Raw genomic sequence first — 13,177 nt, 5'->3', positions numbered from 1 at the left:
AAATACTTGAAACACTAGAGCTGAACTTCCTAGGAAACATATAATTATTAGCCACATACTTTAAGGACTCTAACCCAGGAAACATTCATTGATTGTAAAATTCTCCATGCCAGCTTATGAATAAATTTATTATGCACATTAAACTGGACCTGCATACATTAGATCTTTTGACCTACATAGGACAGAAGTACTGCATTCCCAGGTGTATTAAAATACGTTATAGTTTGTGCTCATTCAAAATGTATCTCTTTATCAGTATTATCTTCTCCATGTATTTCTTCATCTTAATTACTGTTATCTCATGTAATTTGGGATTAACATTTGTAGTATGTAATGTAATATTTTTATCAATAATGAGATTTAATCCTTTCTTCTTATTAATGGAATCATTTCTGTGTTGTTGATAAAAAAAAAAAAAGGCTTTTGGATGGGCCCATTCAAACTTCAACAAATTCTCAAATTGGACCTGCCAAAATTGCACCTGTATCTATGATTTGATTCTTGCCCTCTCATGCCCAATACTTTCTTCCATCCCCCTTGCCCATCTATGGCACCAACCTAATTGGTGGATGGTTCCACATCTGTGCTTAGTGAATAGTCTAACATTCCTGATGCCCAATTCTAATGATGGCAATTAGGCAGGTTGGGTTGACTTGGGTGTAGTTGAAGTGTGTTAACCACCCACACCCATTAATCACCTATTGGTGGCACCATATCTGCTACAAACAAGAGGCGTAAAATGTGCTATACAATTCATTCAGAAATAAATGCAACAGTTGCTGGTACATTTGATAACACTATGAATTGCTGATGTGTTTAGTTTTGATTGGGTTGTAACCCATTGTACAAGTCTCCTTTGTTACAGATCTGGAGTCAACACTGACAGACTGAAACAGACTGAAATCTTGCCACATGAATCTATAGAAGTCTGACCCAGTCATAACCATCACTAAACCTAACCCAACTCATTCAAATCTATGCAGTGGGTTATTCAACCCATTTCGAAACTGCCAAGTAAATGGTTTGGCTTTGATGGGTCAGAAATTGTAACCCTAGGTGATATGTACATTACAATTTGTGCCATAGTACCCCGTGATCCATCTTAGGTTAGCTGATCAATTTGTGCAAGTGAATGTTGTTCTCTGCTCTCTTGCCAGTAATCTTCTCTCATGGTGTCCCTTGCCATGGTCCAGTATTGTTGTACTTGAGCCACCCAATAATCACCCATGAATCCTCCATTCATTATCAAGTCTTTGCACTTGAGTGTCTTTCCTAGTCTCAAACCTTGTGTTACTGCATATAATTCAACTTTGATTGAATTTGCATGGCCAATGCCCAGAGTAAATTGCCCTAATTACCTTCTTGATTTCTTTACACTCTGACACCCAAAATTCCATCTTGTATTTGTTATGTTCCTTCTTGAATCTCCCACTCAGATAACCATGAAGGAACATTTCCCTATCTCCGATGGCACCTAAGGAAACCTGCATACATTAGATCTTTTGACCTAGGACTGGGATGACCCAAGCAATCAAGGATGCATGTGATCGCAGTGGTGGCCTAGAAAGGGTTCAAGGATGTATGTACTAAAAAGGGTTAAGAGGGATTAGAAAGGTTTTGGGTAAAATCAATAAGAATTGAAGATTCTTTTCTTTCTTCTCTCTCTCTCTCTCTCTTTCTTTTGAGAAAGAGTAAAGTATTGATTCTGTATTAGTTTACTACAATGCTTTAAAATGTGGAGGCATGGCACAAGGCGTTCCACTACCTGGAGGCGTGAGGCGTAAGCCTTCTGAGTACAAGGAGGCAGCCTCCTTAAGAGGAGGTGGATGAGGAGGAAGAAGGGAGGAGGGGGGGGGTGGAGAAGAGGAAGGAAGGATCTCATTTTTCTTTATTTTTAATAAAAAAATTTTATATTAAGAAGAACAAAGATGCATAACACTAGTTGAAAGGAGGATCTCATTTTTCCTTCTCTTTCCTTACCTTACCTTCCCTTTTCTTTTATTTTCTTTTCTTTCTTTTCTCTTTATTTTTTTCTTATCTTTCTTTCTTTTTCTGTACCTTTCTTTTCCTTTCCTTTCTTTTCTTTTTTATTTTTTCCTTTCTTTCTGTCTTTTTGTATGAGGCGTGCGTGAGGCGCATGAGACGTACACTTCCGGCACACCTCATGAAAAAGGTGTACGAGGTGGTACGCCTCTTGCATCTGAGGCGTATGCCTCAGACTCAGAGGTATCAATGCCTCTGACATATGTCTCAGGGCGTTTTAGGGGCGCCTCGCCTTGAGGCATGTAAAACACCGGTTACTATTGAGAGCAAAATATATCAGCCCATGTACAATGAGATCCTGCACATTGGGAATATACAAAACAAAGAAGTGTCATCCAAAAAAAGGTCCAGCCTGCAAAAAAGAACTTAGCTGGACACACTGAAATAATCTTCATACACCCAGCCAAGAACTAAGCAAACCTATGGGATTACTTCTCATTTCCTCCAAAGCAGAAAATTTGTTGTCAAAAATACAATTGTTACTTTACTTCCATAGTGTCCAGATGATGGCAGTGGGGAAATTATTCCATAACAATTTGCCGCTTCTAATTCAGACCTTTGGTAGTCCATCCTTGCAGCAGCTGAAGTAATGATTTGGGAAAGCAGAAGAAAGCCATAATAACTGATGAGAGAAGCTACAATGCATGAAAAGATGATTTGGGACTCTGGGGCTTCATTGCATAAGGATCCAAGAGAAGAAGGAAGAGGCATTCCTTTTCTTAGCAGTTGATCTGTAGTTAGGCATCTATTGGGGACTGCAGTCCATACCATGAAAACTCTTTTAGAAGGAATTTGAGAGCACCGGATTTTAACCCAGGGGAAAGCTTTATCCTTCCTGAGGGAGAGAGAGCCATTAGAAGGACTGGACTGAGAAACTGCCTGATTTCTCCCATGACTAAACTTGTTCATCTTCCAGTTGGGTGTTTGGCTAAAAGTCCCTGTACCAGTTGTCATGCCAGAACCTGATTTGATTGCCTTTGCCTACCATGTACCTGATTACTTTTAGGATATCACACCAAACTGGTGCACCCTCTACGGGAGATACTAGGCCCCGAGTCCCACCGAAAGCTTGAAAGGACATGCTTGCTAGAACCCTTCTCCAGAGGCTTTCTCTTTGCTGAATCTCCAAGCACCATTTACTGAGGAGAGATGTATTAATTTTCCTGATATTCCTGATGCTGAGGCCACCATATTTCCTTGGTTGGCACATAGTGCTCCACTTCACCAAGTGGAATTTAAACCTTTTCCTCCAACAAGCCCAAAGAAAAGTTGTCATTTTCTTTGTGGGATAGAAAATAAAAAATTTATAGAGATGTCTAGAATGATGTGTTGTATGGGACAGTTTAATTTGAAATAATCAATTCTAGAAACTAGGGTTTTACTGTTTTAGATGAATGTTTGGGATAAAGTTTGGTAGGACGAAAAGTGATGAAGATCTATGGGGGCATTCAAACATGAAAGCAACCAGAGATGGTTTTGGACAAATCAATAAAAATGGTTGAAACAGGAAAATTTGGTTTGAGGTGAACTACAAAGATATAAATGGATCAGCATAGATACTCACCTTATACTTAGAGGGTCATGACAGTTGGCCCCGGGAACTTAGTTTTGAGACAAAGACTCCCATATACTTCTGGATCTCAGTACTTTGCCCCTGACTGTTACCATTCTGTCAGATAACTACATGAAATGTTCTCATGTAACTGTGGTGTGCGGGTTTATACATGAACTTGACACACCTGATAGATGTGAACTTGTGCATTAGGTGTTTTAACACCACACAACTTTTTACTTTTAGTCTTTTTTTTTTTGTTTCAAAATTGGTCAGGGGGAAGGTCTTAAGCCTGCCTACCCCCTGAAAGTGGTCAAAACCCAAAGCCCTTTATTTAGAATATTAGGGCTTGCCAATATGATATGATGCCCCCAACACAGGGTGTATAATATCGAAATTTGAAACTTTATTTTAAAGACCATTTTGCTGCTTTAATCTAGTTTTTTTTTTTTTTTTCAAAAGCACTAGCTCTTACATGTTTTTCTCAACAAAGGCTGGTAGTGACTTGCACTGAACTTGCAGCTGATCTTCAAATGTTTTTTTATCAGAAAAAGTAAATTTTTTTATTAAATTAAAAGTAGGAATTTACAACTTGATTGTCTGTAGTGTCAATCCCTTTATAACCCAAGTTACATGGATGCCCAAAACAATATTTGCCTCATAATCCCTTGTTTTTCTAAGGAGTCATCTAACCCATTTGCACTCCTAATCCATTTGAATTCAACCTTTTGTTCTCCTGCTAGTTTTTCCACTTCTCTTAGCATGTGTTGTACGGTCCAAGGGATATGCATTTTTCCGATGAGATGACCACTTGTAAGTTTCCTTCCGCCTCAATCATTCTAAAACCCAGCTGTTTAGCTAGTCTGAGACCTTGCAAAAGAGCCAACAGTTCGGCCTTAAAAGAGTTTCCCAAACCAATTGGCCCTGAAAACATTGCTGCAATCCTCCTGAGTTTCTGATACCCCTCCTATACTATCCATTTCCGGGTTTCCGAGGGAAGTCCCGAAGTTTTGTTTTACTTTATTACCTGTTGGGGGTTTCCACTCCATACAAACTGTCTTTTACCCTCGAAGAATGAGTTGTTTCAGTCCTGGCCCTTGATAAATCTGTTACTGAGATGGTTTTGAAGATGTCCAAGGTCTTCACCCAAAAGGTTACCTTTGTTTTTATACTATAACTTCCTCCAAGGACCTACTCTTCTCCAAGAAGATTATACTATTCCTCTCTTCCCACACCATCTAGTAAATTGCTGCCTTAGTGGCCCTCCAAACTCCAAAGCACTTTCCCCGTTTTCTTTGGTTGCCTCAAGAAGTTAGGGCTGAAAAGACCTGCGACATCTTGGGGGGGGGGGGCACCAGATTTTAAGCAAAAAGGAACAGGAGGTTAGTGGATGGGTTAGGGTCTCACCACTACCCTACATAAGAAGCACATGTGAGTTGAAAGACACACAAAAGGCCTTATTTTTTGCAACATATCACAAGTATTTACCTTTCCAAGACAAATTTACCAGCAAAAAGCTCGAATTTTAAGTGTGATAGGCTTACTCCAAATTTCTTTCACTAGGCTTGATGGTTAGATGAGGCAAGGGACTTAAAGAAGGAAGAACAAGTAAATAGGCCATCTGGGATGCAAGAGGTTGAAAGGAAATAAATGGGAAGATTTGCTATAGTGGCTCTTATAGAGTAATTCTTCCACCCAAAGAGATGTAATTCCGTTTCCACAGGGCTTCCTAGCAAACCGTTTTACCACTGGCTTCCAAAATCCATCATATATAGGGTTCCTTCCCAAAGGCAAGCCTAAGTATATGATAGGTCAATCTCTAATCTCACATTCTAGTATCTCAGCAAACCTCTGCAAGTCCCATGCATCCAAATTTATTCCTGTAACCCCACTTTTCTTCCAAATAATCCTCAACCCTAACAATCCCACAAAATTATTAATCAGTACCTGCAAATTTCTAACCATTTCTAGATCAACGCCCTCACAGAACCAGATTGTGTCATCAACAAGTTGGAGATGGGAGACTACCACTTGGTTTCCACCTACCCTCCAACCCCTAATCAAACCCTGTAAATCTGCTTTCACCACCAGTCTGCTTAGTACCTTTACCACCAAGGTGAATGGGAAAGGGGATAGGGGGTCTCATTGCCTTATTCCTCGCTTAGTACCTTACTCTAATCTTCAAATTTTGTTCTTTACAATGGATGTTTTTGTAATTTTCATCATTGTTGGTGTCAGCCCATGGAATCTTGAATGGGCAATTTGGTAATTTCAATTTCATCATTATCCCATTAACTGATATGGGGTGAAGTGGTGGGATCTAAAAGTACAAGAGGCCTTTGTTGCAAAAAAAGTTTGGGGCTAAGTGTAACAACCCCTTAAGTAAGAATTTGTGTTGTTGATGGCAGTAATGGCTGCTTGCAAAATTAAAAGAAGATAGAGAGAGAAAGAAGAGAGAAAACCTAGAAGCACTCTAGGGCATCTGAATCACCTTTAGTAGAAGACATAAGAAGCATGGTTCAGACTATTGACAAGATTTTGCAAAACATCCCTAAAATCTCCCCATTTTGCTAGGGAGCAAAATGAAAATTTCCAATAATCTTTTTTTCCTAACATCTCTGTTATTTTTCCAATATGTTGGTGATATTTCAGATTTCATTGGTAGACTATACTCTTAAGACTTAAAATTTTAGAATATTATTAGAAACCTTTTTTGATATTTCATTAAAATCATTTGTAATTATTTTTTTTCCTAAAAGAACAAATGGAGATTTTCTGATTAGATGATTGGTTTACTGTTTTGATATTATTCACCAAGTTATATGATAACAAAAGAAAAGAAAAAAAAAAGGCACACAAAAGGAGGATTCTCAATCTAATCAAAATGTATAGAAAAAAAAAAGACAATCAAAATGACAAGTTAATGACAATATGACATGTAATGAAGATAAGGTCGGTGAAAGACAAGGGAGACAGGAAAAATACCAATTTAAGTCTCTTAATCTTCTCTTGTGTGACCTACACGGTTGTTTGCTATGGATTTTTTCAGCCTTAAGTGTGCTTATACTTCTAAGCATTCCTTAAAGGTATTAACTAATTGCATGCTTTTAGAAAAGCTCCTCGAGTTTTTTTAGATTTTCTAAATATCTTAATAAAATTATTAAAATATCCTCAAAATTTCCCCATCTCTGCATACTGAAATATCCATCAGTATTGAAATTGCCAACCATGATGAGAACTCAAATAAACTAAGTTTATGGATGATAAGAAACAAAAAATTATAGAATTGCTACTATCCTACTTTAGTTCAAAGAGAACTCTGTAACTCCTGAACCACCCATGAAATGATACTGAAGCTTTAAACGTAACCAACTTTTAACTAGACAAATCAGAGGCTATGTTTGGACCCCATAAATTTGGAAATAACAAAAGTTCCCTATTGGCAATTTCACCCATTCCAAGTAACATTGACATGCCATATCAGGGCTTGTTGTAAGGTCTTCCTTCTAGAACCTTCTGGAGAGTTGATTAATTCATGCCACTACCCATGCAAGCAAATAAATAAACCAAAATAAAAACAACTAATAAACAGCAAACACCTTTCCTTAAGATCCACTTCCTAATACAAAGTGCTGGTCTGAACTACCCTGGAAAGTCCATGTAATGACTAATATTTAAGATAAACATAATGAAGTGAAACAATCAACCATTAGTCATTTTGCTGATAATAACACATTAATGAAGGGGAAGACTGTCCAAAAGTCATAGAGTGTTCCAAGAGGTTCTAGGTGGTAACTGGCTTTTTAGATATCTCGAGGGACCATTTATTTTGGTATTCCTTCTTGCATAATGGAAGCAAGGAAGATGACATGCAAATTTTTTGGAGTGGAAGACCAATTGCATTGACTCCCTATTTGTGTGTTCCATTCTTTTCTTTTCTTTTTCTTTTTGTTTTTGACAATTAACGTGATCATAAGAAACTGATTAAAAAATGATCATGAGAACTTTATTAATAATCAGACAGCTGTAACCCAATATGCATATGCTATAATAAAATGAATAAGGTAGTTAATCTTGAAGGGGTGCTCCCCACCACAGTACAACTAAGGCTTTTCGCTAGGATGGATGTTTTTATGTGGTTAGTGCTATTGGGCAAGTGCTTATCTTGGATCAGCAAAAAAAGCAGGAACTCAAGCTCTGCTGAAAAGGTGTGTCATATGCAAAGAGGAAAACCACAGGCACTTTTCCCTTGCAGCAATGTATACCCAAGGGTATTTCAGTTCTTCTCCTCTTTGTTTCTGTGGTGGATTTAGGGATTGCAGCTATGCTTCATGAAATAATTCAAGAAAGGTTGTCTATTCCTTTCAAGGATGGAAGACAAGTATTATGGATGTGCACACAATTTTTTTCAATTTATTTGGGGAACTTGAAGGAGCAAAACATGAGTATTCTGAAGGAATTTCAAAATCTCTACCAAGGATCAGAGGAAATATTTCTTGTAAATCAGGAATTGGGCTTTAGTTATGACTAAATTCAAGGATTTAGTGGATAAATGTTGATGAGGAATTGGAGTATAATATGAACAAAAAAAAAAGAATTTGGTCAGAAATTGTGTCAGATACTTCACAAATTTTACCATAAATTTTGTATCCAATACCATATCCAGGTAATATGTAAAAAAATACAAGGGCAACAAAGTGGAAAATAAGAAGGGATGGCACAAAAACTCCCACAAAGATTTAAGAAAAAAAGACCAATGCTCTTATCTATGCTGGTAAAGTCTTAAGAATTCAGTAGAATATGCATATATAAGACAGAAATTAGGAACTTATTATTTTAACTCTTTTTCTTAGATGTAGCTGTATAGTTCCTTGCGTTGATGTTGAATGTTCTGACATCTTTAGGTTTTTTTCCTGTTAAGCTTTGATGGTGAAGCAGTGATATACATGTGATACTGTAGTTTCTATTTCTTTTTTCAGTATCCTTCACTCAAAAAAATTGGTTTTATCTGTAAAAGCAATATCAAATCAACAAGTTTCTAATTGAAAAACTTCTGGCAATTTATTACAAGACACATGGCTTCATTTCCTTATTTTTGTCTTTTGTAGGATGTTGATATTGATTCTCACTACAAGAAGTATAGCATGCATACAAAACAATCACTTGAAGCTTGGTCTGGTGTACAGCTTGATTTGGGTCTTGTGAGTATCATGACAAAATCTGTATTCTGTAAGCTTGTACTAACTACGCATTCTTGGACTAGCATTTAGATATTTTCATAAAGGCGGTCTGGTGGATGAGGAAGTTTACTTGCTTCTATTATACTTTTAGCATACATCCGTGGGGGTTGAAACCCTCCATTTGGTGAGTCCTGACAAGGACTTTGAAGCCAAGAATCAACTAAATGGGATTATATCCTATATGCGGTATTTGGGTTTCCCTTCAATATAATAAATGCCTTGTGGTTGTCGAAGTTATACTGGCTGCTTGTTATTGGTAATTGGCTCAGGTTGCATTAGGTAACAGTGAACTGACCTCCGAATCTGAAAATTTTGCTTTTCGGAGGTCAGGTAGTTTCTCAGTTAAACATCCAAATGCACCTCTAAATTCTGAACTTTCCTCTTAAATTATCAGAGGTCAAAGTCACCTCTAATTAAATTTGGCACTAAACTAAGAAATCCTTTGGACAATATTTTCCTTCTACTTTTTGTAATTGACCATGGAAGTCCAACATTTCCTTCCTATGTAATTTTTTTGGTAAGCACCTTCTCATATAATATAATATTGAGAGAAACAGTGGAGAGAATTGAGAATATGTGGTTGGGCCATCCTGATTGCATGATACATTTTTTTATAAATGAAGAATTTATTAGAGAAAGAAAATAGAAGCAACTTTTACAGGAGACATTGCATGATACATTTTTCAATACACACACACACACAAAGGGGTCAAACTGTAAAACAGACATTTCCACATTTAGAATCCTGAACAGCTTCTCTACTTCCAGAGTGCCACAAGTGCAGTAAAACTATTTTTGACAGTTTGGAACTATTTTCAGAACTTCTTTGTTGCTCTTCAAGGATCATAGTTCAGATAAGCCAAACGTTTTGCTCAGAATCTCCTTTATTTAAGGAATGGGATCTATTTAGTTGTTTGTGCAACCTAACTCCATGAACATGTGCCACATTTACTGTGGATAGAGGATGAAGAGTTCCTCTATTCCCCTATCAGCTCATCTATTATTTTATATTTGTGTATGCATTTGTGTCTCAGGCACATTGTCATGATACTCAGCATTTTTTTTTTTTGACTGAGACATTTTACTTTAAACAGGACAGGCATTAAGTACAATATTTTTTTATTAATTATAAAACTTACCCATCTACTGTTGCTAATGTGTAGGTTGAATCAACAATTGAACATATTTGTCACCATGAAGGTGATGGAGCTATTCTTGTTTTCCTGACTGGTTGGGATGAGATATCTAAGCTGTTAGATAAAATTAAAGCTAACAGTTTTCTTGGAAATTCAAGCAAGTTTCTAGTTCTTCCACTGCATGGTTCAATGCCTACAATCAATCAACGTGAAATTTTTGACAGGCCACCAAGTAACATGAGGCAAGCACTAAGCTTGTAGTGCCTATATTTTAGGGTAGAAGTTCATAACAGATATAAATTATTTATTTATTCATGTACATCTTCAACCTTTTGGTTCTTTTTCGTACTATTTATTGTGCTTGGTCATTATTTCTGGACCTGTAAGGGTAATTGTTTCTATTAGCATGAACTTCCTTGTGAGAAATATGAAAAATAAATGATGTTAATCAAATCTGGAAAATAATGTAGAGGAAATTAATGGCTGTAACTTTTGAATGTGTGAGAGAAAACTACCACTAGCTGGATCATTACAAGTTTCTTGACGCACCATGGCTTCAAGGGCTGGCAATGACTTTGGATTGCTATGGTCTATATGTTTGTGCAATACAAATACCTGAGTGAAAAAATAAAGTAAGTTACAACTAACAGCCAGAGGGTAGGCTAATACCTTTTCTGATACACTTGTCAGGGAGGGGGGGGGGGAGGAATGGGACAGACAGAAATCGTATTGGGAAACCAGGCCCTGGGGCTACCCTCTGGCTGCCATCTATTTATTCTGATGGTAAACTGGAGTAAGGTAATCATTCAGTGTTTGATTGTCTGATCTTTCCTAACAGGGAAGGCGGCAAGAAAAAAGAGTGGGGGGAGAGATGAGGATGGAAAGGTCGAGAAAAGGTGTGGAAATGCTGGGGGTTGCTGCAGGTGTTTTTGTCTCAAAGCAAAAAGAAGTGGTGGGGCCCAATGGTTTTGGAAGACATGCCACTACTGGGAGCTATGCTGTTTCAAACCCAACTAAGGATGTTGCTTTGAGGCCTATGGAGTCTTATTGCGATCAACCCAACCGAACCAAACCAAAAAGAACTGTTATGTTTTGGGAATTTTGGTGACATCAACTAAGGAGGTAAGAAAAAGACAGGAAATGACCTAGTTTGCAAATAGAACATGGGCAAAAGATGGCCGAGGGACTCTGGAGTAGCAAGTTCAGTGAAAATGCCTGTGCTGAAGAAGAAGAAGAAGAAGAAGAAGAAGAAGAAATGCTAGGTGGATGCAAAGAAGAGGAATCCAAGGCATGTCAGAGGGGAAGAAGTAGAAGCAAATTTTGATGATGTGGAAGGCTGTTCTTATGCAAGCTCAGGGGTTGGGATTTGGGAGTATACAAAGAAAACTTGCACCCCTACCTAGTGTATTGTAGCCACAGCCTAAGTAAGACCTCCACCTCTCACTTCTTATTCCCAAAAACCCTCTGATTTTTCTCCTTCCATATTACCCAACTGACAACTGATGGAGTAATGCTCAAAAGGGTCTGCCCTTTCTGATTTGAAACCACCAACTTCCAAGATTTCAGCAACTCAAGTAAACTTCTCAGTTGACACCAATTGGCACTTAAGAGCTTGTAGAAATGATTATACAAATAACCAACAACTCTACAGTGCATAAATAGGTGGTTCACCAGCTCCACAATCTAGCCATACATCAAACACTCTGAAGAGTCTGGAAACATATCCCTCCTTGTTAACAGGTCTTTGGTGAAACTGTTCCAATTCCAGCAGCTATAGCTGACAATAGTGAAAAAAAAAAATCTAAAGAAATTTTCTTTGGAGAGGCTGGCAGGAGAAAGAAAAAATTCCTTTGGTGGACTGGGTGCGAGTGTGTAAACCAGAAGTATCTGGAGGTTTGGGGATTAAAAGGATGAAGGAAATTCACACAACCCTGTTTGAGAAATGGTTCTGGAGATTCAGCTCTGAACCAGACCAGATTTAGAGGCAAACTAGCATGGAGAAATTTCGTTCCAGAAATTTCAATTGGGACCCAGGCATCATCAATGGCTCCTATGGCTGTTCAATGTAGAAGGGTATTGGAAAATACTACAGAAAAGTTGTACAAGGAATACAGATGAAGGTGGGAGTTGTGAAGAGTTAATTTCTGGAGAGATGTATGGTGTAATGACAAGCTTTTGTAAAGAGACTGGGCCGAAGACATCCAGAGATAGTGCTGAGTTATATGAGGTTGCATAGAGTTGACCAACCATCCAATGGCTGTATAGTTCTCCTGCATCCATTTCTCAAATTCAGGGTCTGTCTCTTCGGGTTTTACTTTACTACCTGTGGGATACCTGAGTTTTCCTCTACTACAGACATAAATTCTTATGGACTGTGCCCAAGCAAGATAATTTGTCCCATCTAACTTGATTGTGGTCACACCAGTCAAAACAGAACCTACCGAGCCGAGGCCGAAAACCGGCACTTGCTTGAACTCACTTCCATATGGCTCCATTAATCAAACGAAAATAAAAAAACCAGAAATTTGGTCTATATAAACTTACTTGAAGTCAAACCAGAACCTAGATGCTTGAAAACTAGGGTTTTACTTCGTCTAGCTATTGGGGGGGGGGAGAAGAGAGAAGATGCAGCCACTCCTACCAGAGCTTCCCAATCTCTTCCAAACCTGAACAGCCCTCTTTTAGGAGTCAAAAGACACCTCCCAAGCACAAAGCGCCACACCCAAAGCTTCAGTTTTACTTGTACCTTCGAAAATCTCTAGTCGGCTAGTTTTGGGCAGCAACAGAACAACACCACTTCTTGGCAATATCCAGCCAGATCTAAACTCTCCAAACCCTCTACCAACTAGGCCAGAGATTCTCTGAGCTATAGAGAACCCGTCTCTCCATACATTCTCTTAATCGAAAGGTGTATGGGAAAAGAGGAAGAAGAAAAGAAGGAAGAAAGAAACCTGGCTCTGATACCAAGATGTAAACCAGTCCTCAAAATAGGTGTAAACTTAAAAAATTAGGAAGAAAAAGGAAGAAAAGTAAGAGCAGCAGTACAAGGAAGAAGATGGAGAAAAGAGGAGGAAAAAGAAGAAAGGTTTGAATAATCCTTCCCTCCCTTCTCTAATCTTTTTTACTAAAAATTAATGTTAAAATAATTACAAGTATGCCCTTAAGTGGGTGGCCAGCTAGGTAGTAACATAAAGAGATCAAACAAA

General features: G+C 38.0%; 1 protein-coding gene across 2 annotated transcripts in view; it reads left to right on the top strand.

Moving 5' to 3' along the window:
- Positions 1–13,177, top strand: part of LOC148847612 (RNA helicase family protein) — a 71,464-nt gene that overhangs the window by 42,941 nt on the left and 15,346 nt on the right. For both annotated transcript variants that reach the window (XM_088951592.1, XM_088951591.1), the window contains exons 9-10: positions 8,704–8,796; positions 9,999–10,213. In XM_088951592.1, coding sequence (XP_088807718.1) covers positions 8,704–8,796; positions 9,999–10,213 — 308 coding nt within the window. The remainder of the gene's footprint in view (positions 1–8,703; positions 8,797–9,998; positions 10,214–13,177) is intronic.

Source organism: Nelumbo lutea, chromosome 6, assembly GCF_056320005.1.
Source record: "Nelumbo lutea isolate HS-2025 chromosome 6, American lotus-T2T, whole genome shotgun sequence".
Taxonomy (NCBI): Eukaryota; Viridiplantae; Streptophyta; class Magnoliopsida; order Proteales; family Nelumbonaceae; genus Nelumbo; species Nelumbo lutea.
This window is presented reverse-complemented; position numbering and strand designations above follow the sequence as displayed.